Source organism: Neofelis nebulosa, chromosome 17, assembly GCF_028018385.1.
Source record: "Neofelis nebulosa isolate mNeoNeb1 chromosome 17, mNeoNeb1.pri, whole genome shotgun sequence".
NCBI lineage: Eukaryota > Metazoa > Chordata > Mammalia > Carnivora > Felidae > Neofelis > Neofelis nebulosa.
Window position 1 is genome coordinate 11782203 of NC_080798.1, and position 22075 is coordinate 11804277.

The 22075-nt window shown below is 64.7% G+C and overlaps 2 protein-coding genes across 7 annotated transcripts; both read left to right on the forward strand.

Annotated features, from left to right (window-relative positions):
* Positions 1-304: 304 nt before the first annotated feature.
* Positions 305-11223, forward strand: TRAPPC6A (trafficking protein particle complex subunit 6A). Of its 4 annotated transcripts, none has more exons than XM_058706298.1 (6): positions 305-454; positions 8669-8736; positions 8916-9052; positions 9703-9786; positions 9992-10085; positions 10905-11223. In XM_058706298.1, exons 1-6 carry the CDS (start codon positions 371-373, stop codon positions 10906-10908), a joined length of 471 nt encoding a protein of 156 aa, XP_058562281.1. In that variant the 5' UTR covers positions 305-370; the 3' UTR covers positions 10909-11223. The 4 variants fall into 4 exon arrangements, with proteins under 4 accessions (XP_058562281.1, XP_058562280.1, XP_058562279.1 ...); XM_058706297.1 differs by having other exon boundaries at positions 8935-9052; XM_058706296.1 differs by lacking the exon at positions 305-454 and adding an exon at positions 2796-3506.
* A 2317-nt stretch (positions 11224-13540) lies between these two features.
* NKPD1 (NTPase KAP family P-loop domain containing 1) lies at positions 13541-21382 on the forward strand. Of its 3 annotated transcripts, XM_058706291.1 has the most exons (5): positions 14288-14330; positions 15134-15204; positions 15308-15535; positions 17831-17962; positions 19337-21382. In XM_058706291.1, the coding sequence occupies exons 3-5, from the start codon at positions 15388-15390 to the stop codon at positions 21193-21195; spliced, it is 2139 nt and encodes a 712-aa protein (XP_058562274.1). In that variant the 5' UTR covers positions 14288-14330; positions 15134-15204; positions 15308-15387; the 3' UTR covers positions 21196-21382. The 3 variants fall into 3 exon arrangements, with proteins under 3 accessions (XP_058562273.1, XP_058562275.1, XP_058562274.1); XM_058706290.1 differs by having other exon boundaries at positions 13541-14330; positions 15134-15535; XM_058706292.1 differs by lacking the exons at positions 15134-15204; positions 15308-15535 and having other exon boundaries at positions 13541-14330.
* Positions 21383-22075: the final 693 nt, after the last annotated feature.

Here is a 22075-nt window from a genome sequence, read left to right on the forward strand (position 1 = left end):
GGAAGTCGGCTGGGCTGGCGCTTCCGGGTTGTGCTGCGCGGCGAGTGGACAAATAAAAATTTTTTAAAACGAGGTTTGCCGCCTGCGACGAGCGATTCGGCCAATGGCGATGCTCGAAAACCCGGAAACCGACAGGAGACGAGGAGAAGGGCGGAGATGCTGTCACGTGCGGCCAATGAGAATAGGCCCTCCCTCTAAGTGCCCCGGGTTCACGCGCGCACCATGTGAGCCTGGAAGGCGGGGTTTAGGCCGCAGCACCAAGGGAGGTGGGAGTAGGCGGGCTCGCGCCTAGGTGCCGGAGGCGGGGCTTATGCAGCTGGGCCAATGAACGCACGAAGCGCTGGACGGTCGTTGGGCGCGAGGCCGGCGCATGGCGGACGCGGCGCTGTTCGAGTTTCTGCACATGGAGATGGTGGCGGAGCTGTGGGCGCACCACTCCGACCCTGGCCCTGGGGTGAGCGCCGGGTCCCGGGGGAAGGAGGCGCGGGCCGCGACGGAAAGGCCGGGTCTACGTCCAGGGGAGCACGGAGGGCGGTTCAACGTCCGGGGTGCAACCCCGGCCCCGCCCCTGCCTCGCTGGGCGCTGGCTCCCTCGTCTGTAAAGTGGGGACTTTTGAAGGGCCGGCCTCGCGGTTACTGCCAAAAGTGAGCGACGAAGCTCCGGGCAAAGCTTAGCTCAAGGCCTAGCACAGAGTCAGGACTTGCTGCCTGGGTTGAATCCCATCCGCTCCCCTCACTAGGAATCAGTCCCTGTGTGCCTCAGTTTCCTCCTTAGTTAAATGGGCATTGTAACAGTACCTCAGTCTCAGAGACCTTTACTCGTCCAACAGACACTTATTAGGCACCTACTGTATTCCAGACACGGTCTCCCTGTCCTTGCGAAACGTAACAGTTTAGTAGGATTGTCAAACAAAAATATGCCACTGGCTAGTGAGAAGTGCGATAAAGAAAATTTCCGTAGGAAAAAAAAAGAAAAAAAAACTTCCGTAGAGTCGTGAAAAGAATACGGATGGAGTGATTGATGGCGGAGGAAGGCCTTTCTGAGGAACAGTGTAGGAAGCAAGCCCTGTGGTTGGGGGGCGGGGGAGCATTCCAGAAGAAGGAACAACAGAGGCAAAGCCCTGAGGTAGGAGCGTGCTTGGCATCTTGGCAGTTGGTTCCTAGGAAGAACAAATGAACTCAAACTTTAAAGCCTTTCGTGCGATGTCTGGCACCTAATCAGGTCCCCCAGAACGTGGGAGCTCCTGTTCTAAAAATCTCTTCCCAAGAAGAAAGAGTGAGGGAGAGATTAGGTGCTTGATAAATGAATGCTGTGATTGCTTTTCATTATTATTGTTAGTATATGATGTTGGTCGATAGGCAAGGCGCCTTTTCTGGCTTAGGTTTTCTGGTTTAGGAGCCTCAGGGAAAGTGTTGCTTACAGTGGCAACATAGTTTCTTTTGGGTTGACATTCCCCGGGGTTTCATCTAAAACTTAACAAGTGTCAGGCCCTGGGGGAGGCTCTGGGAATTAGTGAACTGTACAAAAACTCTTGGCCCTGCTGGAGCTTATGTTGGGGGGGGTGGTTACGCAGATAAATAAGGTACATGGATAAAGTACAGTACGTTAAGGACATGCTATGAGACAGAGAGCACGGGAGAGGGATTGCGCATTGGCCTGTATGTTGGAGAGAGGGGTTTGCAGCATCTCCTGTCCATCCTGGCTTTGAAGCCGGGACCCCAGGTGTCCCGGACATCAGCCTTTCCTCCCTCACCGCCAGCCCTCAACCAGGCCCTGCCCGTTCTCCTCCCTGAATATGGTGTCCCACCTCTCCCCACCTCTGCCCTAGGCCGGCCTCCTCCCTCCTCTCTCCGCTCATTTCACCTGTCACATCTTCGCTGCTCATTTCACCTGTCACATCTTCGCTGCGTTCACACCCATTAATCTTTCACACCTTGGCTCAAACGCCCCTTCCCTTCCTCAGGGAAGCGTTCCCTGAGCCCCGGCTCAAAGCCAGGTGTCCTCGTTGTGATCTTGCAGCCCCCTTCCCTTTGCCCGTGGCCGCCCCGTCCCGCTCAAGTGTGTGTCTGAACGAGGGATCGGGAAGATCCTTTGATTCACGTCCGCACCCCCTCCCCCCACCAGACTGTGTGCCGTGAAGGCGAGGCCCGGGTCTGTGTTGATCACACGGTGGGGGCCTGTGCGCACAGTAGGTCTCGGGCGTGGCTTTGTGGAAGCAGACGCCGCCCCTGTGCCGTGGAGGGCTGGGCTGGGCATCGGGGCTCCGTAATCGTGGTAGCACCTGCCGCAAATGAGACGTGCCCTCATGGGCTTCACGCTCCTGGTTTCATTTGATCCTCCTGTCAACCCACAGAGGTCAGCACAATCCTCCCCACTTTGTAGGCTTTGTGGACGAAGACACACAGGCTTTGATGGACGGACTGCTCGCTCTCAAGTGGCAGAGTGAGGAATGCAGAGCTACGCCTCCCGCCTCCAAAGCCTGTGCTGTAAACGCTGGCCTGCATTTCCCGGCGTGTCTTCCCTCACGCTGGCCAGGAGGATTTTAATGGGTTTCTGTGGTCGAGCAGGTGTGGGAAATATTGGGGTTACTCAGGGGTGCTCACCACGGGCTTTCAAAGCACATCAACGTGCCAGAGACCCAGCTGCCCCAGGAAGTCCCATGCCGGGGTCCTGCCCCACAGCTCCAGGGTGATTCCTGGGTGCAGCCAGGGGTGAGGACTCTGGCGGTTCCACCTCCCCTCTGCCGGGAGCCCCGCTTTCAGGGGGCAACGTCAAGAGAACTGCTGTTTTCTCAGCCCTTCCTCTTCCACTCCCGGCCCTTCCTCCGTCTTCCTCTTTCTGTTCCTTCTCTCTGGTCCAACACGTGTCCTGTCTGAACCAGATGCAGGCCTCCTGTCGGGTACTTCTGGTGTCCCCAGTACAGTATTTTGTCAGAGTTTGTCCCCAGAACAGCCTTGCGAAGCCGACCTTATCGTCCCATTTTCCAGAGGAGGGACTGAGGCGCCAGAGGGGTATTTCCCCAGGGTGCACAGCAGTGATAATCAGAGGGGAAATCAGGACTCAGGCTTCTGGCTCCAGAACTTGTCTGTGGCTTCAGGTCTGTCCCTTCCAGCAGCCGCTGAGTTCCTTGAGCACAGGGATGGTGGCTCGTTCATATGTCCCCGCAGCACATACGCCCAGGAGCTCTGGGGCTCCCCACATCCTGCCTGGTATGGTGGTTACCTGGGACTGTTGAATGGGTTTTTCTGGATGGTTACAGGTGGAATGGAAGACCAGCCAGAGGAGCCAGGAGGTCAAAGGGCCTTTGTTATCAAAGCAGGAAAAACTTGGGGAGGAAGAGGTCCCTGTGGTTTCTCCACCCCAGCAGCTTTGAAGATAAGGGGGGCCTGGGGCAAAGGAGTTAATGCCTCTGCACACCAAGGAGCCTCGGTCACCTACCTCTGTGAGCCCTGGCGGCAGCCCAGGAGCGATCCTGCTGGGCCAGACCTGCCTCCACCAAGGCCCAGTGAGTGCCCACGCCAGCCTGGGCACCTGGGATGGGTGTACCAGCTCCCAGATGGACCCCTGCCCTCAGCAGGAGCCTGGGTTCCTGGCAGAGCAGCACCCTGGGGGCAGAGCCCTGGAGGGGGCGCAGTGCACTTGAGGCCAGGGAGCCCATGGTGGGAGCTAGCGCTCTGTCCTGAGAGTGGTGGGAACCATAGAAGGTTTAAGCTGAGGTGTGGGGGTGTTCGGATTTACTTTTTAGACGGGCCTCCTCAGCCATGTGAATGAACCTGAATGGACATGCAGCCAACTGGCTGCTGCAGGGGTCCAGAGCAGAGGCAGGCGCTCAGCCTGGGGTGGCAGGAATTAGGGGGAGAAGGTGGGATCTGGGGGTGTTTGGGGCTACCCGGGTGGATGCGGGAGGCGTGTCGGCTCTCTGCGCTTGCTCATTCTTACTCCCCGGCTCCCTCCGAACACTTCTGGGCCCTCTGGGGCCATTCACCTGGGGAAAGCGAGAACTTTCCCTGTCCCTGCACCCTTCTGGAGGTGGGAGCCAGGGCTGCTCCGTCCCAGGTCCCCCCGCCAGGGCGGGCACAGAGGGCCGTGGGCCCGGTGGTGGGGAGCCTCACAGATCACTGAGGGGCACAGCAGGAGAGACTGGAGGGAGCCCAGCACAGGGCCCCCACCAACTCCCTCCCTTCAGCCCAGGGTGTTCTCTGGGAGTCAAGTGCTCAGCATGTGGGGGGGGGTTGTGGGGTGGCCTGGTTTGCTCACTTTCCCGCCATCCTCCTTGGAGCTCTGTGGCCCTCGTCAGTCTGGACACTTGGACCTTCCTCCAGCCGAGCACGTTCTTCTCTGTTGTCTCTGATTCTTCTTCTGCATTGTTCCACCGTGTCTTCTCGGCTCTTGGATGAACGCTGGACGTTCTGGGTCCCTTCCACGTGTCTTACAACTTTTCTCTCGTTTTTCTCTACCTCCTGTGCTTTCCTTGACGATCTGGGAGGCTTTATCCACCTTACACGTTGGTCTGTTTTTCAGCTCCCTCGTCAACAGATGTTTATTTTAGCTGCCCCCTTTCCCTTTCCAAGAGCTTCCCCTCTGTCTGTTGCCCCTTCCTCCCGGCTCCCCCGGTGCTGTTGGGGGGAGGTGCTGTTGGGGGGAGCGCCTTCTCGAAGGGGTTCCCCCCCTGCCCCTGCATTATGTCATTTCCTGTCAGTGGGTTGTTGTGCAAATCGCCCAGAAATGCCCTGGCTCTGGGCTGGGCCAGGTGGCTGCGAGTCCCCGCCTTGCCTTTCTCAAGAATGACAAATCCCTAGGGGCGTCTGGGTGGCTCAGTCGGTTTAGCAGCCGACCGGTCACGGTCTCACGGTTCGTGGCTTTGGGCCTCGTGTCGGGCTCTGTGCTGCAAAAGCAAAGCTCGCTTTGGCTCCTGTGTCCCGCCCCCCGCCACCCTCTCTCTCTCGGCCCCTTCCCTGCTCTCTCTCAAAGATAAATAAACGTTTAAAAAAAAAAAAAAAAAAGGAATGATAAACCCCTAATCCCTGACAAGCTCTTGGGAGGACCGAGGGAGGCAGGTATGGTAGACAGGCGAGGCTTCTGTCTCTTCCTCCTCCGCCCTCTCTTCTCTGCCACCTGCTCATCCTCGGCCCTGCCCTCCCACTGCCCGTCTCCCCTCCCTTTTCTGTTGTTCCTGGACCCACCACCCAGCCTTTCCAGTTCAGCAGATGCTTAATCGGCCCCTAGCGAGGGCTGACTACAGTGGTGCCCGCAGTAATGACGGCTGGGGCTGGGGCTGGGGCTGGGGCTGAGCCGTTGGAGACTGCTGGCCACATCGCTGTCGTGAGGTGGGGCCTGCCATCAGCCCCATCTCCCGCACGGGGAAACTGAGGCCTGGAACCATTAGATAGCTTGCCCAAGGTCACTAAGCAGGACTTGAACCCAGGCAGTCTGAAGTTCACTGAGGGGGAAGCCTGAACGTATGCAGACCTTTCCAGATCCTTACCCCTGCCACCCCCCAGGCCTCCCTGGCCTGGCTGAGGACCCTGCTGACTCTCTGGCTGTCCCCTCTCGGGACTGCTGTCCTGGAGGCTGTGACCTGGGCTTGGGTGCCACCCCACTGCTTTCCCTGCTTAACTCCTCTTCCTTCAGATTTGACCCCGTGCAGCCCTCAAGGAGCGCATCTCTTCTCCCTGGGGCATCGAGGCTGTAACCGCGCCATTAGTTCCTGTGTGTTCCGTCCCAGGGACGGTGGCGTCCTCTCCCGCCGTGCCCGCCCCAGCCTGGTCCTCAGGACCCTCCCCGCTCCCACCCCTCGCCACTGTCCCCCGCCCTCGTGGCCTGAGCTGCACCCCCCCATCCCTTTACCCGCCTCCTTGCCTTTGCGCACAGCCTCCCCTTCCTGGCCCCCTCCTCTGAGAAGCACCCTGGGGCCCCTCCCCGGGGAGCTGGCTCTGCCTTGCCCGGCTCCCCTGCATGTGGGGTGCCCATCGCCTGGGCCCCCGTCGTCGCACCAGGCACAGTGGCCAGCTCCTCGAGGCCACCAGGAAATGTTTGTGGAGTGAATGGGGAAGTGTGTCCCCCCCTCCCCCGCATGCTAGGAAGTCCTCAGGGACACATGTGCTCGTCAGAATGAAGCCTGGCCTGCCTCTTTAAGGCGCTCACCTATGGAAGGGGGGGACAGGGAGCACAGCCCCTTCCTGGGGTTTTCCTCCCGCCAGGGGCTGGTCACCTAGGTTGACAGACTCACCCAGGTTGAGTGACAAGGACAGTAACATTTACTAAGCCCGACTGGGACCACTCAGCCTGCATTTACTAACTCCTGTAATCCTCCTAAGGACGCTGGGAGGTAGCACTGTTGACACGGTCCTCTGTTTGCCCGTGAGGAAACTGAGGCCCAGGGCAGTTAGCCCTCACCCAGCCCCCCAGCTGGCAGGTAGGTGTCGGGCTGATCTGGCCGTGGACCCTGCACTCAGCCACTGGTCACACGTCCCCTCCCTGTCTCACACACCTGAGCTCATCTGCGCAGGTGCCTGCCTTGGCCGTCAGACCCCTCCCCGCTCGCCCACCTGCTGTGCCCGAGGAAACCAGAGGAGCCCCCATGGCAGGAGCGGAGAGCCGGCCGGCATCGGCCACCAGGAAGCTGTGTCATCACCGGGGTCGTTTCCTGCAGGAGGAGCGTGGAATGGCAGGCGAGGGCCTAGGGGCCAGGGGCCTGGCAGAGAAGAGGGGTACCTTGCCCAGAACCGCAGGCAACCTCTGCTCGGGGTGGGGGGTGGGGGGGGGGGGAGGGTGAGCGCAGCCCTTGCCACCTCACTGAGGCCGGGACAGCTATGGGTGTCGTCCTGGCCACCACCCCCCCCCCCAACCTGGCCATCTGGGCTTGGGAGCCGGACCCACTCAGGTTTGAAAGATGGCCCCATGGCTGAGGTGCCTGTTACCTAACCCTCGAAGCCCCACTTTCCAGGCGTGAAATACAGCCTACCTTACGGGGTGGTGAAAATTCAACAGGAGGTTCGCACAAAGCGCCCGGCACACAGCGTGTGCGCTAACCCCGATGGCTCACCTTGTTCGGCCTCTGTTTCCCAAGGGCCTCCCACATGCCAAGGCCAGTGTTGGCTGCTGAAGGTCAGCCCGGGTCCCCACGCCACAGACTGGCCAGCGCTGGGATCGAGGACCTAACCTGCCGGGAGGGCAGGACAGGAAGCCTCCGGGAGTTGGGGGAGGTAACAGTGAATGGGCGGAGCGGCCCCTCTGCTGGACTAAGGGAAGCTGTCAGGGCACAGGGCAGAGGGTGATGGAGGGACAGCAGGGTCCCAGAAGGCTGTTGAAACCTGCTGAGGCCAGGACATTGTCCCAGAGCCGGATCTCAGCAGGGAAATCCTATCCACCATGGGAAAGGCTCCAGTGATGGCCCATCAGGCCCAGAAAGGAGGCTGGAAGTCGCTCCCGGGGGAGGGTGGTGGCCGGAGGAAGGGAGGGACTCAGGCCTGGTGACTGCCGCTTCCCTCCCAGGGAAGGCTCGTGCCTGGGCTCCACAGCCCCCTCTTGACCCTGCTCCGCCAGATTTTCTCTAGGGAGCACCGCACCTCACTCTATGCTGTCCTGGTATTTCTGATGCCCCCCACCTGCGCCTCTGCCCCTCCCGCCGAGGGACACTGGCCTGAGCTCTGGAGTGCCACGTGGCCACCACTGCCTTCCCTGAGCACCCAAGGGAATCTCTCCCATCCCTGAGCCCTTGCGTGTCTCTCCCAGGGGTCTCAGCTGATTTTTTTTTTTTTAGATTTTAGAGACAGTGTGAGCGGGCTAGAGGGGCAGATAGAGGGAGAAAGAGAGAGAGAAAGAGAATCTTAAGCAGGTTCCAGGCTCAGCATAGAGCCTGATTCGGGGCTTGATCCCACGACCTGAGATCATGACCTGAGCTGAAACCAAGAGTCAGACAATCAGCCGGCTGAGCCACCCAGGCACCCCCTTGGCTGACGTTTTCAACATTTATTTATTTTTGGGACAGAGAGAGACAGAGCATGAACGGGGGAAGGGGCAGAGAGAGAGGGAGACACAGAATCGGAAACAGGCTCCAGGCTCTGAGCCATCAGCCCAGAGCCCAACGCGGGGCTCGAACTCACGGACCGCGAGATCGTGACCTGGCTGAAGTTGGACGCCCAACCGACTGCGCCACCCAGGCGCCCCTTGGCTGACGTTTTAAGGCGTGATGAACAGAGTTGATTTTTACAGCTTCCTGCTGGCCAGGCCACGAGGGTGGGCCCCACGGCCCAGGGCTCCCTTGCTGTGGCTGCAGGCGTGCTGCCACAAGAGCCCCCCGGGCAAGTCACCGTGAGCCCCCTGGAGTGATCAGAGCACTACCTGCCCACGGGGTGTTGCAAGGCACACACCGGAAATGCTCGCAATAAGCGATGGGTGTTCTCAGGACAGAGCTGACAGACGAGCAGGCGGAAGCCAAGCCTGAGGAAGACCCCCCATTTTTCCTGCAGCAACAGGGAGCTGGTCTTCAGAGCCGATGGTGTCTGTGGAGGCATCGCGTGGCAGGGGCACAGCCCTCCCTCCTGGCTCTCCTTACCCTTGAGCTCGCAGAGATGGGCACATTGGTCTTAGGGTCCCCTCTGTGGCTGCTGCCCCAGGACACTCCCTCTTGGGGCTCCCCTGAGCCTCTCTTCCCTGGCCTTTTAGGGACAGAAGATGAGCCTGTCTGTCCTGGAGGGCATGGGCTTCCGTGTGGGCCAGGCCCTGGGCGAGAGGTGAGAGCCAGCGCTTCCTGTCCTTCCCCTGCTGGCCAGAGGCAGGCAGGACCCGAGGTCAAGTCCCTTCCTGGGCACACCTGGACGGGGAGGGTCGTGTTGCTCCATATAGGAACCCAGCCTGGCGTCCCCCCCTCTTCCTAACCCTGGGCTCCCCATCCCGGCCCACCCGGCCCCAGTGTCTGCCGCTGCCCCCAGGCTGCCCCAGGAGACGCTGGCCTTCAGGGAGGAGCTGGACGTCCTCAAGTTCCTATGCAAAGACCTGTGGGTGGCCGTGTTCCAAAAGCAGATGGACAGCCTCCGCACCAATCACCAGGTGTGTTCCTCGGGCCCGGGGCCCGGCTTCCTGGCTCAGGGCGGAGGCTGAAACCAAGAGGAGGCTGGAGAGGGCCCCCCCCCTCACCCCGGAGGCCCGGCCTCCCCTCTCTGGGCCTCTGCCCAGTCCTCCGAGGGAAGCCAGGAGGCCACTATGGGGCGTCCTGGCTATCGCCAGAGTTTCCACAGGCCTCCCAAGATGGGGCCTCGCAGCGGGCAGCAGGCGCTCGTGGTTGGTAGCACCTCGCCCCGGCGAGTCGCCGCTTGTCTCGAGCTGGCCCGACCTCCTATTAGGCGCCCACGCTGTGCCGGGCCCTGGCCTCCGCTTCGAGGGCCGGGTCTACAGCATCTCACCACAGCCCTGGGAGGAAGGACCACCCCGGAAGTCCTGCAGCTAGAGGGGCAGGACCCACATGCCCCATGGGCGGATACTTGGCCCAGGCTGGGCAGCTCCCGGACCCTTCTGCATAGCTCCAAAGGATGGGGCCCGTGAACCTCCAAAGGATGGACCCCAAAAACGGGTTTTGAGGGAGGGGTCCCTCCAGACCTCAGCCCAACGGAGTAGGGGGCGCCGGGTCCTGGCTTATCCCTTCCCTGCTACAAAGGCACAGGTGCCTCCCCAGCCCCCACTGGGCTCCTCTCTGCCCCCAGGGGACCTACGTGCTGCAGGACAACAGCTTCCCCCTCCTCATCCGGATGGCCTCCGGCCCGCAGTATCTGGAGGAAGCACCCAAGGTAGGGAGGGTGCCTGGACTCCACAACCCCCCACTTACACACGCCTGCCCCAAAGCAGGCCTGTCCTCAAGCCGAGCCACTGTCCCATGGCCCAGGACCCAGGGAAGGAGGTGACCCCCACTGTGGAGCCCAATGCCCCGTATGGCCCCGGTCCTGGGTATTGGCCTCCCCTCTTCCCTGGGTGACTTGTGTCCCCTGTCCCCAGTTCCTGGCCTTCACCTGCGGCCTCCTGCGAGGCACCCTCAGCACCCTGGGCATCAAGAGCCTGGTCACCGCCTCCGTGGCATCCCTGCCCACCTGTGAGTCGGGGGGGTGGGGGTGGGGGAATCTTCCCAACCCTGAAGTGCGGTGGGGGCTCCGAGTCCTCCGGGCCCTGCCCCCGCTGAGGGTCGGGGAGGCGGGGCCAGGGCTGCCAAGCCCCACTTACATATGGGGAATTTGAGGCCCAGAGAGCTTAAGTCACGTGCCCTGGCCACCCGGCTGGTGCAGCCCGTCCGTGCCCCCTGGCCACACACCCCCCAGCCTGCTTCCCTGGGGTGCGCGCCAGGCCAGAGCAGGGGACATCGGTGATGAGCTGGTCTGGTGGTTTTGAACGTTGTTCCGGTTGGACGTGATTGAAGTCAGCCTGGTTAATGCTCTGACGGGGTCCCCAAAGGGCAGCCGGGGCCTACGGGCCACAGCCTGTCTGGCGGGGTGTCCTGACCCCCCACGGCCCTCCCATCAGACAGGCTGAAGCTTCATCCCTACCTGGGGCCAGCCCACCCTCTGCTGCCCCACCCCCCAGGTGTCCTTCCCTCTGTGGGTCCCCGAGGCCTCCTTGTGGAGGGGCCCCGAGACCACGTGGGCAGGACCTGAGCTACACATGCCACAGAAGCCCGTGCCCGGCCCTCCTCAGCAGGCTGCATGCTTGACCTTCGTGCCGCTAGTCACCCACACAGCTCTGGGACGCGGGCCAGGTGGGCGGGGAGCAGCACCCCCTCTGACCACCCGTCAGCCCAGCCCAAGGCCACGCAGTCTGCTGGTGCTGGACAGGGATGAACATCTCTGAGCTGTTTGGGTGCTTTCTGGCTCGCCCCTGAGGTCCCAGCCTCCAGCTTACGCCAGCCCTTCTCTTCCAGGTAAGTTCCAGGTGGTGATTCAGAAAACTTGAGAAGCCCCGGGCCCGTACCCCAGCTGAGCCTCACCGCCGCCCCGGCCCGGGGGGGCCTCGGACCACTGCCTTTGGGGGTGGCCAGAGGGCTGATGTTGGGCACCCCAGACTCTATGGGTGATGAACAGGTGGGGGGCGGGGGTCCAGCCGCTTCAGGGAGTCCCATGTGCTCAGGTGGGTGTCCTAGGGAGGTAAGGGCATTCCAGGTTGGGGCTGGTGTGAAGGGTTCCCTGCACGGGACTCCTCCTTCTGCGCGGCAGATACCCAATAAAGGTTTTGCGTGTGGAGCTGGGTTTAAAGTGGAAGGTGGAGGGGGTCACTCTGAGTGCGGACGGGGAGGAGGCATCTGTGACTTTGTCACTCGTCCTGCGGAGGTGGGAAGCACAGCACCCTGTGTGGCTCCCCCCCCCCCCTTGCAGGCCCCTTCCACCCCCAGCCCACGGCCTCCTGCCCTGCACACCTGGCAGGGGAGGGTGGCCCCGGGCGCTGGCCGCCCTGCCAGAGTCAACAAGTCTGGGGCTGTCCTCTGCCCAATGGGGCGCACAGAACAGACCTCTCCCCGGGGCGCGGGGCTGAGGCCACCCGGAGTGTGGGCGGGGGTGGGCCTGGGGCTACCTGCACCGAGGACTGACCAGAGGAGACGGGCCAGACGCCCTCATTTCCCACCCCCCGCGCACACTCTTGATGTGCCTGGCGGATGGAAGTCCTACCCAGAACAGCAGCCTGGCCGACCTGCCCCCCGGGGCCATGGTACCCATCCCCCACCACCTCCCCCCTTTACGTTCATAGCACCCAAGGGTATCACACACCGGGACTCTGCCCAGGCCCCACTGCCTGCTTCAGAGCTGTAAACTGAGGCTGGGGTGAGACCCAAGTGGGAGGAGAAAGGGTCTTCTCGCTTAAAACAACCACCGGTGGGTGGGGGCTCCTTCACCTCTGGAGGATCCTGCGAAGACACCCCATCTGGCCCCTGCCCTGCCCCGCCCCCCCCGCCCCCCAGCCTAGAAGGCTAAGCTCTTTGTTCCCTGGCCTGCCTCTGGACTCCCCACATGCTGTTCCTGCCTAGGCTGCCCTACCTCTGGCCCACTCCCCACTCTCCTCCCTCTTGGGCACCCAGGAGCCAGCCGCTTGGCCTCTGAGCGGTTCCTCGCTGTGCCCCCAGCCCCCGGAGGACCCCTGGACGCTTCTTCTGGCCCGTGCCATTTACTCCTGTTCAGCACACTTTTGCCCGGGTCCCTCTGGATCCCTCTGTGGGGCACTGGCTCTGCCCAGTACAGAGCCTGGCAGATGCTTCCCGAATGAATTGGTTATTCAGGCTGGGCAAGGCGGGCAGGGGATTGGCCCTGTCCTGCCCTCAAGAAGCTCCTGGGCCCATCCTGGAGGTTCCCCCCCTGCAGACTCACCCCCAACTGAGACATACTCGCCTCTCCCCCCCCCCCCCCGCCCCGTCCCCGTTGGCTGGGCCTCTGGGGGCGGCAGTGGGCAGAGTCCCCAACTGGTGAAGGACAGGGAGGAAGCCTTCCCAGGAAAAGCGGCTTGAAGACCTGAGGAGGAGAGAGGACTGACCCCCAGCAGACAAAAGGATGCATGGCTCTGGTCGCCCAGGCGGAACCCCTAGAGGGGCAGCCTGCTGGACCATCTGGGTTCCCTTCTGTCTCGTCCTGAACCCCCTTGTCCCGGGCACCGTTCGGTGGTTGTCTCCCCCGCCCCCCCCATCACCCTGTCGTGACTCCTTGTCAGGCAGCCGCAGGGAGCCTCCCACCCACCCAGCGGACAGGAGGGGAGCCCCAGAGCCTGCAGCACAAACCACTGCTTTCAAAAGCCCTACCCTGCCTCCATGTGACCTGGGGCGAGGGACTTCATCTCTCTGGGCCTCCGTTTCGTCGTCTGTCATGGCCTCACGGCTGCCCCCGGGGAAGTGGTGAGGAAGAAGGGCTGACTGTAGGGAAAGCGCATAAACCACGCGCGGCTCCCGGCAGGGCGCTAAGTGCGGGCGGCATCCAGGGCAGCCTGGGAAGTGGGTCAGCCGGTGCCCACAGGTGCTCACTGCCGTCATTACCGAGTGCCAGGTTCTGTGCTCAGCGGACTCCTCCTCACAACCACGGGAGGTTGGCTGTCACTGGCCCACTCAGCAATGAGGAAGGTGAGGCTCAGAGAGGTGAAGTCACTTGCCCAAGACCACACAGCTGGGCCCTGGAGGAACTGGCATCTGAACCCGGGACTGTGGCCTCCTCTCAGTTCCCGACTCTCAACCCCTGGGCCGGCTTCCTTCCCCGGACAGAGTCTGCCGATCCCCCGGGAGGACAGCCCCCAGTCCTCGAGAGCAGAGAGCACCGGGGCAGGGCGGGCACTCCAGGGGAAGGGGCGGGGGCAGGGCGGGCAAACCGGTCGGGCGGCTGGCACCCGGCTCGGGCCCTGTCTCCAGTGGGGCCCGTGCTGGCACAGCAGCTCGGCGGGGCAGGGAGCTGGGGCCCGGAGGCTGCCGTCAGGTACGGGGGGCCCCAGGTGGGGGGCAGGCGGGCAGGGGCCACGCGCCGGGCCCCCAATCCTCACTGAGCCCGTCCTCACCCCGGTTTCCTCTGCCCCTCTGCTTCGCCGCCGCCCCCCCCCCCCACAGCATCCCGCCCTCCCTTTTGCTTTCGGCTCTTTACGGTTTAAACCTGTGCGCCCCATCTCGCCCCGAGTTTGCTGAGTCTCTTCCCGGGTTGGACCACCGTGATGTAATGTGCTCCCCCAGGATTCCCCTCCCGCCCTCATTCAGGCCCTAGATGTACCGGCCCTGGAATTTCAGTCACCCGGTGGCTCCCGGGGCTCCCAGCTCTCACCACGCCGGTTACATGTCCCTTCAAAGGACGCCAGGCGCCACCTCCCACAGCGCACACCCCCAATACCTGGTGGTGCCCTGAGTTTACTCGGCACCCCCAGGCTCCTGTGTTTCCCCGGCCCACAGCTGCCCGGCAGCCCCCCTGTCCTGGCCTCTTAGAAGCCCCCAGGGGCGCCCAAACACCCAATCACCAGCCCTGGGAAATCTCACGCACCCCCAAATCAGCCCCTAGCACCCGCATAACCATTCCCCGTTCTCTCACGTCTAGCTGTCCTTCCCCTGCCGCGACCACTCACTTTTACTCTGAAGAGCACCTCCGCGCCCCCCTGGTGACCCAGGGCCCCAGTGTCAGGGACAGGATCTCTCACCTGTCCCAGGTCACGTCTCGGGGGTGGGCTCTTCCTGCCGACGCCCAAGGGTGCCGCGCGGGCACTGAGCCCTCTCCTTCCCCGAGCAGGGCCCCCACCGCCATGCACAAACACTACACCGTCCACTTCGCCAAGGGCGCCCTGCCCTCTCGGACCCCCGCCGAGCGCTACTTCTTGGACCCGGAGTTGGGGCGCCATAAAGGTAGGGGTTCAGTTTGGGGGGACGTCCCGGCAGGGAGAGTGGTCTGTGAGTGGGGAGGCCGCCGAGTGGATGGCTGAACACAAGGAGAACCTGAGGGCCCAGGAGAGGGGCCGCCACTGCTCCCCACGGAGGCTTCTGCGTAAAGGGGCCGCGGGTGGGGGCCGTGGGCCCCAAGGAGCCCAAAAGCGTGAGTCCAGGATGGGGGTGTCAGAGGGGGAGGCCCAGCCGGCCTACCCCTCCCCCAAGCGTGGGAAGAATTCCCCCAGCCCGGATTGTGAGCTCTCCCCACCCCTGAGTGGGTACGAATGGGGGTCTGGGGCAGGGGCGGGGGCAGCGCGGTCTCGGCCCCGGCCTCCCGGGGCAGCCCCCTTCCCACCAGCCTTGCCGGAGCCCGGGTGTGAGGCCGCCCCCTTCTTCTCAGTCCTGGCCACCTCCCACCACTCCAGCCTCCTCTGGACCAACCAGGCCAGCTCCTGATGGATTCCCTTCTGCTCCCCGAGCCCTGGGGACCCATCCCCCAGGGGCCGAGGACTTTGGGGGCAGCAGGGACTCCCGAGTCGTCGTCCCCGCTCCAGCCCCTCGCCCGGCTAGAGCCCAGGTCTCTGCACCTCTTCTTCCCACCCACGGGAGAGCACGGAGACCGGCCCCTCCCTTGCCCACACCCCCTCCTCATTTTCTCTGATTTCTCCGGGGCCTCAGAGGAAGGACCAGCCCCGGCCTCCACTTGAAGACTCGACCTGGTTCCAGTGCCCGCCAGGGCTCAGGGACCCAGGCCCAGTCACCCCCCACTTCCTTCCTTCCAGGATGCTGTCACCAGTGGCGCCGTGACCCGGCGGCCCTTCCAGCCCACGGGCCCTGCCGGCTGCCCCCACAGGTGCGCTGGCAGCTGGCCTACAACAACCGGGGGGGTGTCAGCGGCTGCCCCCCCGGCCCCCGGCCCCCCAGCCCCCTGCGACAGCGGCTCTGCTCCGTTCCAGGGGTCCAGAACGGGCCACCTGCAACCGCTGCTGCCCCCACGCAACCGGCCAGCGCCCCCCAGCCGCCCCCCAGACCCACCATGTCACCTGCCACCGCAGCACCTGCCATGGCCAGCGGCGGCCCGGCCCCGCCCCCTGCAGCCGGCACCCTCCTGGAGCCCAGCAGGCCCAGTGATGCCCGCCCCCTGCCCGCCCCGGCAGCCTGCGGTTCCTTCACCTACAGCTCGGGTGCCTACCCAGTCCTCCTGCGGGCTCGTCCCTGCCGCCTCTCCCCCCTACCCCGCTGTCCAGGTCTCTTGCTCCTCAGCCTGCCCGCCTCCCCGCTCACTCTGGTCCCTGTCTCGGGGTTGGTGGGGGGGCGGGGGGGGTTGCTCCTCCCCGCCCGAGCCTCTGCTTCACCCGTCGGGATCCGAAGCTGCCAGGCCAGGCCTGCCCTGTCCATGGGGCCTCCGTCCGGGCCAGCCAGGGGTCTGGGCCCTGGCCGTCTCCCTCTGCTGACAGCCTTGCTCTGTTTTCTCTCTTTCCGGCCCGCCCTCCCCCCAGCCCGGCAGGCCAGGGAGAACTTGGGGCAGGGGGTGACAGGCACCAGCTTGCTGGCCAGCTCCGGTGTGGGGCAGACAGTCAAACATGCAGCCGAAGCAAGAGGCAGGGACTGGCCTGGGGGCTGGAGAGAACAGCGTGGCCAGGGGAGGGATCCATCCATCCATCCATCCATCCTGGGACTGGACGGCTGTCCTGGGTGCCCAGCTCTGTTCCGGGGGAGCGGGGTGGGGAGACGGCAGGGAGCAGGGCAGAGGCTGCCCCCCTCACACGGAGCTCACGATCTCTAGGCGGCGGAGGGGAGCTGGGTACGGGCCGTAAGAGGAATCAGAGAAGTTTAAGCGTGTCACCCCACAACAGGCACGCTGGGGGAGAATAGGGCTGGGAGAGGAGCAGAGGGAGCATCAGGGCTCGCAAATTGAATAGGGTCATCGGGCGAGGCCTCAGGAAGGCAGGATTTGAGCAAAGAAGGGGCAGTCCTCTCAAGTAAGCGGCAGAAGGATCAGCAAATGCAGACTCTGAGGTGGCCCGTTCCAGGGACAGTGTGTGGGGAGGGTCACAAGCGGCCACAGCCTGGTGGCTGTGGGGAGGGGGAGGCGGGAGCCGCGAGCTGGCTTGGGATCTAACAGGAGGGTGTGCTGTGGGAGGTGAGCATGGGAAGCCGGAGTCCGAGCGGGCGAGGGGGGTGACCGAGGGGGTGGCAGGGGAGATGGGGACACGTGGCCGGGTTCCGGGTCTGGTTTGAAAGTAGAGCAACAGCCAGGCAGGGGCTCGGGCTCCAGGTCAGGCACCCCCTCGTCGCTGGCGGCTCTCGGCCGTGACGCCCATGTCACACACAGAAGCAGAGGCTTGACGAGGTGAGGTCACCCAGCCGGGAGGCAGAGTGGGGCCAGATCCACCCTGGCCGCCCCCTTAGCCAACCTCGTCCTGAGTCTGCCCTCCCCGCTGGGCCCCCAGGCCTGGCGCTGACCTCGGGGAGGGGGCGGGGATCCTGCAGCCCACGGGCCCACCACGGGCCCACCGTGCACCCACCCGGAGGCTGGCCCGGCACAGCCCACAGCTGAACCCTGCCTTTCTGGTGCCCCAACACCAGGCTGAGAAGTGGCACTCGGCGGGGGGATCTGGGGGGCAGGGTGCCCTCAGTCAAGTGGACGCCGTAATGCACCAGGACTTAAACCTGAACCTGCTCCCTAAATGGCCACCCCAGACCATGGCATTGACCAAGCGCGCCCCCCACCCCGCCCCGGCCCATCCTTGTAGCATCCACGCTGCCCGGTGTTTCTGCACCCCACCCTCCAGAAGGAGGGACTGAGCCTCGCTCAATGGCAACGCTCTACCTGGGTCATGCAGAGAAAGGTGGCAGGGCCAGGACCAAGAGGCGGGTCTGCCTGGGCTTGGGGGCAGGACGGGAGCTGGTGGGCATGGGGTCCTGGAGAGGGAGAGAGATCAGGGTAAGGGATGGACAGGAAGCTGAGAGGAGCGTGTGACTGTCAGGGCCCTTCCACACTGGGGCCAGGCTGGCAGAGCAGGCAGGAGCCGACACGCAAGATTCTGGAGCCTGCAGAGAGGTGTCTTAGGCATCTGAGAGCCTCAAGTCCCGAGAGAGGCCCATGGGGTTTTTCTGGGAGAATCACGGGCTGGTGGCTGGGCCTGGTGACCTAGGGCCAGGTCAGCCGAAATCCCATGGGCCTCTGTGCTGGGGATCGGTGGGGTGTCTCCTGGCCTTTCCCTGGCGGGTCTGGGGTCAGCTCCTCCTGCGGTGCCCGGAGGGACACATCTGACCCAGAGGAGGGGGTTGCCTACTGCCCCAGAAGTCTCCATCTGAGGGTCTGACCCGAGTCACCTGGGGGAAGTGGGGAGAGGGATGCCGATGCGGGCAGGAGCTGAGGGTGGGCTCTCTGGGGGGCAGATGGGTGGATGGTGGTGCCCGGCCAGCCTCATTGACTCAGTTTACCCTCCCCCGCCCCCCACCCCGGCCTCCAGATATTCTGACAGAAGATGACGTCTACTGCAGCTGCCTGGCCAAGACCCTCTGCCACGTGCCTGTCCCTGTGACCGTGGGTTTCTATGCCCCCTTTGGCTGCCGTCTGCACATGATGCTGGACAAGATCACCGGTGAGGCTCTCTGTGTGTTGGGGGAGGGAGGTGGGGGGGGGGGGGAGGAGGAGGGGAAACGGAGCCTCTGATCCCTGCCCAGCCTCAGGCTTCCCCGGCCTGCCCCAGTCCAGAGGCCCGGAAGTCAGCATTAACCAGGTCCCTCCTGATGCTCGCAGCCTCTGCCCCCGGCTCCCCGCTCGTCCCCTCTCTGGCCTCCCGGCCAACAGTCTCATCCCCTCTTCTGCCAGATCTGCTCCAAGGAATCTTTTTAAAGATAAAGATCTAGCCCCATCCTCCCCCTGTTCAAAAGCCCTCCCTGGTTCCCCAACACTCTGGGGAGAAGACCCAGGGTCCTCACTGGCTCCCGCAAAGTCCCTCCTGTGCCCACCCCCCCGTCCCCCGGACCCATCTTTTCTCAGCAGTGGCCCGGGCAGGGCCTGGTGTCCACAAGACCCCTAACAGATAGGTGTTAAGTGAGCAAAGGGCCTGACACGTGGCCAGGATCCGCAGCAGCTCGGACCTGGTTCAAGCCTTGCCCAGACCCCAGCCTGATGGTGGCCAGAGGGGCCGGAGGAGATTCACCTCCACGAGCCTGGCCCCGGTGAGCCGGCCTCTGCCCCTGTGTTGTCACACAGCAACAAACAGGGTCCTGGGAGGAGAAAACATTCAGCTAGAAGGAAAAAGGAAGCAGCATTCTGGAGCTCCTGGTCTGTACTAGGTGACTGACACAGGCCCGCTCATTCGTTCACCCACCTCAAGAGCAGACCAACCCTGCCCCTCAACCTCTCATGATCCATCCTTCAAACACTCCTTCCCCCGGCACTTCCTTGGCGCCCAGGGGACGCAGGACGCCCAAGACGACCAGAGCCCTGCCCTTCCTGGCCTCACAGTCCAGAGAGGGAGACAGACCTGTCCCCAGAGACGGATGACCCCCCCCCCCCCCCCCCGCCAAGTAGTGGGTAGGGTTGGGGTGCCCAGGAGGCACCTGACCCGGCCTGGGGATCAGCGAGGGCTTCCTGGAGGAGGAGGTGGAGCACCAAGCCAGGAAAATCAGACCAAGGCTGTACTCCGCTGCCCTGCGCTTCGCTTCCGCGGCTCCTCGCACGCACGCGTTCCTTCACTCCTTAGGGCCTTCCTTCCCGCTCGCGTCCTCTCCCCCCCTTGGGAGCTCTGCTTCTGCCCACCCACGACCTTGGGCCCCGCCCCCAGCCCTTTTCCCGTCCGTGCCGGGGCGCAGGCCTCTCCTTTTCGTCCGGGGAGTTGGGGGGGGGGGGGGGGGCTGGCTCCACCTCCCACTCCTGGGCCCCGCCCCCTGCCCGGGCCCCGCCCCGCCCCGCCCCGCCCCTCACGCGGTCCCCCGCGCCCGCCCTCCCCTCGCTCCCCCCCCCGCAGCGCTGATGCGGCAGGAGGCGGCGCAGCGCGAGGCCGAGGAGCTGCGGCGCGTGCGGTGGCAGCCGCGGGCGGTGCGCGGCTGGGGCTTCCCGCGGCTGCTGTGGTACCTGGTGTTCCTGCAGCCGGTCATCACCGAGGTGCACCTGCGGCGCAAGAACGTCAAGTTCCTCTTCATCCGCTTCAGCGCCTGGCAGTACGCGGGCACCGACAAGCTGTGGGCCGGCCTGGTGACCACGCTGTGCGAGGGCATCCGCCACCACTACGGCGCGCTGCCCTTCAGCGTGTACTCGGTGCTGGGCAACAAGCCGGCCACGACGCCGGGCTTCCGCCGGCGCGAGTGGCACTGCCGGCGCCGCGTGTGCCTGGCGCTGCTGGCGCTGCTGGCGGCGCTCGGCCTCGGCGTGGGCCTGCTCTACCTGTCGGTGGGCGCCCGCGCGCCGGGCCACGGCGCCGCCGGCGGCAGCCTGCTCCGGGTGTTCGGCGGCGCGGCCACCACGCTGTCGGGCTCGGGGCTGCTCATGGCCGTGTACTCGGTGGGCAAGCACCTGTTCGTGAGCCAGCGCAAGAAGATCGAGCGGCTGGTGTCTCGCGAGAAGTTCGGCAGCCAGCTGGGCTTCATGTGCGAGGTGAAGAAGGAGGTGGAGCTGCTCACCGACTTCCTGTGCTTCCTGGAGATCTACCAGCGGCGCCGGCTGCGCGTCGTGCTCGAGGTCACCGGGCTGGACACGTGCTACCCGGAGCGCGTGGTGGGCGTGCTCAACGCCATCAACACGCTGCTGTCCGACAGCCACGCGCCCTTCATCTTCATCCTGGTGGTGGACCCCAGCATCCTGGCCGCGTGCCTCGAGAGCGCCGGCTCCATGAAGGGCACGGCCGACAACGGCTACCTCTTCCTCAACCGCACGGTCACGCTGCCCTTCTCCGTGCCCATCATGGGCCGCCGCACCAAGCTGCAGTTCCTGCACGACGCCGTGCAGAGCCGCGACGACCTGCTCTACCGCGAGATGACGCGCGGGCTGCGGCCCGGCTGCCGCGGGCGAGGCGGCGAGGACGCGCAGCTCCTGGCGGTGGAGACGCCGGCGGGCGCGCAGGGCGCGCAGAGCCGCGTAGACGCCGAGGCGGCGCGCCGCATCCAGGAGGCGCTCCTCTGCCTGCACGACGAGCGCGACTGCCTGTACGAGTACGTGCCCGACAACGTGGTGTCCATGCGGCGTATCGTCAACACCGTGCCCATCACCGTGCGCCTGCTGCAGCAGCAGGACGGGGACTTCGCGGGCCCCACGCCGCGCCAGGCCGTGGCGTGGGTCGTGCTCGCCAACCAGTGGCCGTGCCGCCTCAGCTGGGCGCTGCAGTGCCTGGAGGACCGGCAGCAGGCGGGGGGCGCGCCCGAGGCCCGCGCGCGCCTCTGGGACGTGTTCTGCGACAACAGCCGCGAGCTGCACGCCATGACCAAGGCGTTGCAGAACGTGCTGGACTTGGACGGCGACCCCGAGCTTTTCGAGCGCTTCCTGGGCGCCGACTTCCCCTTCACCGTGGCCGAGGCGCAGAGCCTGCTGCGCTGCACCGTCAACCTGGACCACTCCATCCGCCGCCGCATGGGCCTCATCCGGGCGGTCAGCGCGCTCAAGCCGCCCAGCGCGCCCGGGTCCCCGGCCCACGCCGCCAACGGAGCCGGCCACGCGCCCGGGGCGTTGGGGGCAGGGCAGGGCGCCGGGCACGACCCCGGGCACGCCGGCGAGGCCCACCGCCCACGGGACCGGGCGCACGGGGGCAAACCACGGCCCGGGACGGGCCTCGAGTGGGTGCCCCGGGAGCCCCGGGAGGCAACGGCTCCTCCCGCCCCCCAGATCGGGGTGTGAGGGGTTCAGCCGGGCTGGGATGAGGCCTCCGGTGGCCACCCCGCCCCCCACCCCCAGGCGAAGCTGTGAGCCGGAGAGAGCTGTAGGCAGGCGCAGCGTTGTCGGTGCCGGCGTCTGAGAGCTGGCGCCGGAGGACCAGTGAAGAAGCGGCCCGGGTTCAAGTGCAATAAATGGAGATGTGAAAGCCCCGGTGGGTCTTCATGTCCTGGTCTCCCTGGCTTAGGCCTGCCCTGTCCCGCCAAGCCCACGTCACCCCCTGGGGAGTCGGGCAGCCTCTGCCGGGGCCTCATTGCTGGCATCCCGGGAAGCAGGAGAGGGCGTGGGGGCGGTGGGTGAGGCCACTGAGGCAGGGCAGAAGGACGGACGTGCCGGGTTGACTCAGGCAACAGGGAGCGCCGAGAGGCCTCGGGGGATCCAGGTCCTTGTCCCCACACCCTAGCCTGCCCCTTTGCAGGCATTTCCGAGGGCGGTGTCCCCGGTGACCTCAGCAGGCTGGTCCCCTCCAAGGGTGGCGCTCTGCCCCTGGCGTAATGGATTAATTAGGGTTCGCCGGCACTTCCGCCAGCTGGGGCGGGCAGCGCTGCCTCCCCGGAACAAGTAACTGTCCGGGGACCACCTGCCCACGGGCCATCCAGGGCCACCTGATGAGCCCCTTGGGGACTGGGAAGTTGAGGCGCAGAGACGGGCACCTGTGGGACATACAGGGTCGGAGCCAGAGCCGGGCCGTGGTGTTTCTTAGCTACTGCGGCTCACACTTTCCCCTCCCACCCGTGTGATACAGCGAGGAGGCAGGTGGCACTCCTCAGACACCTTCTACGTCCTCGCTGGTCCAAGTAGCCACCCACTCAGGCCCGCGGCGTGCCTGATCCAGTCCAGCTGG

What these genes read in the sequence shown, in the direction of transcription:
- NKPD1 (XM_058706290.1), top strand. Translation starts at nt 14,231, where the DNA reads ATGCACAAACACTACACCGTCCACTTCGCCAAGGGCGCCCTGCCCTCT. An exon ending in GGAGTTGGGGCGCCATAAAG is followed by an intron (nt 14,331 to 15,133) that starts GTAGGGGTTCAG and finishes CCTTCCTTCCAG; the next exon opens with GATGCTGTCACCAGTGGCGC. An exon ending in GATGCTGGACAAGATCACCG is followed by an intron (nt 17,963 to 19,336) that starts GTGAGGCTCTCT and finishes CCCCCCCCGCAG; the next exon opens with CGCTGATGCGGCAGGAGGCG.
- TRAPPC6A (XM_058706295.1), top strand. Translation starts at nt 3,405, where the DNA reads ATGCCTCTGCACACCAAGGAGCCTCGGTCACCTACCTCTGTGAGCCCT. An exon ending in ATCTGGAGGAAGCACCCAAG is followed by an intron (nt 9,787 to 9,991) that starts GTAGGGAGGGTG and finishes CCCTGTCCCCAG; the next exon opens with TTCCTGGCCTTCACCTGCGG. An exon ending in CGTGGCATCCCTGCCCACCT is followed by an intron (nt 10,086 to 10,904) that starts GTGAGTCGGGGG and finishes CTTCTCTTCCAG; the next exon opens with GTAAGTTCCAGGTGGTGATT.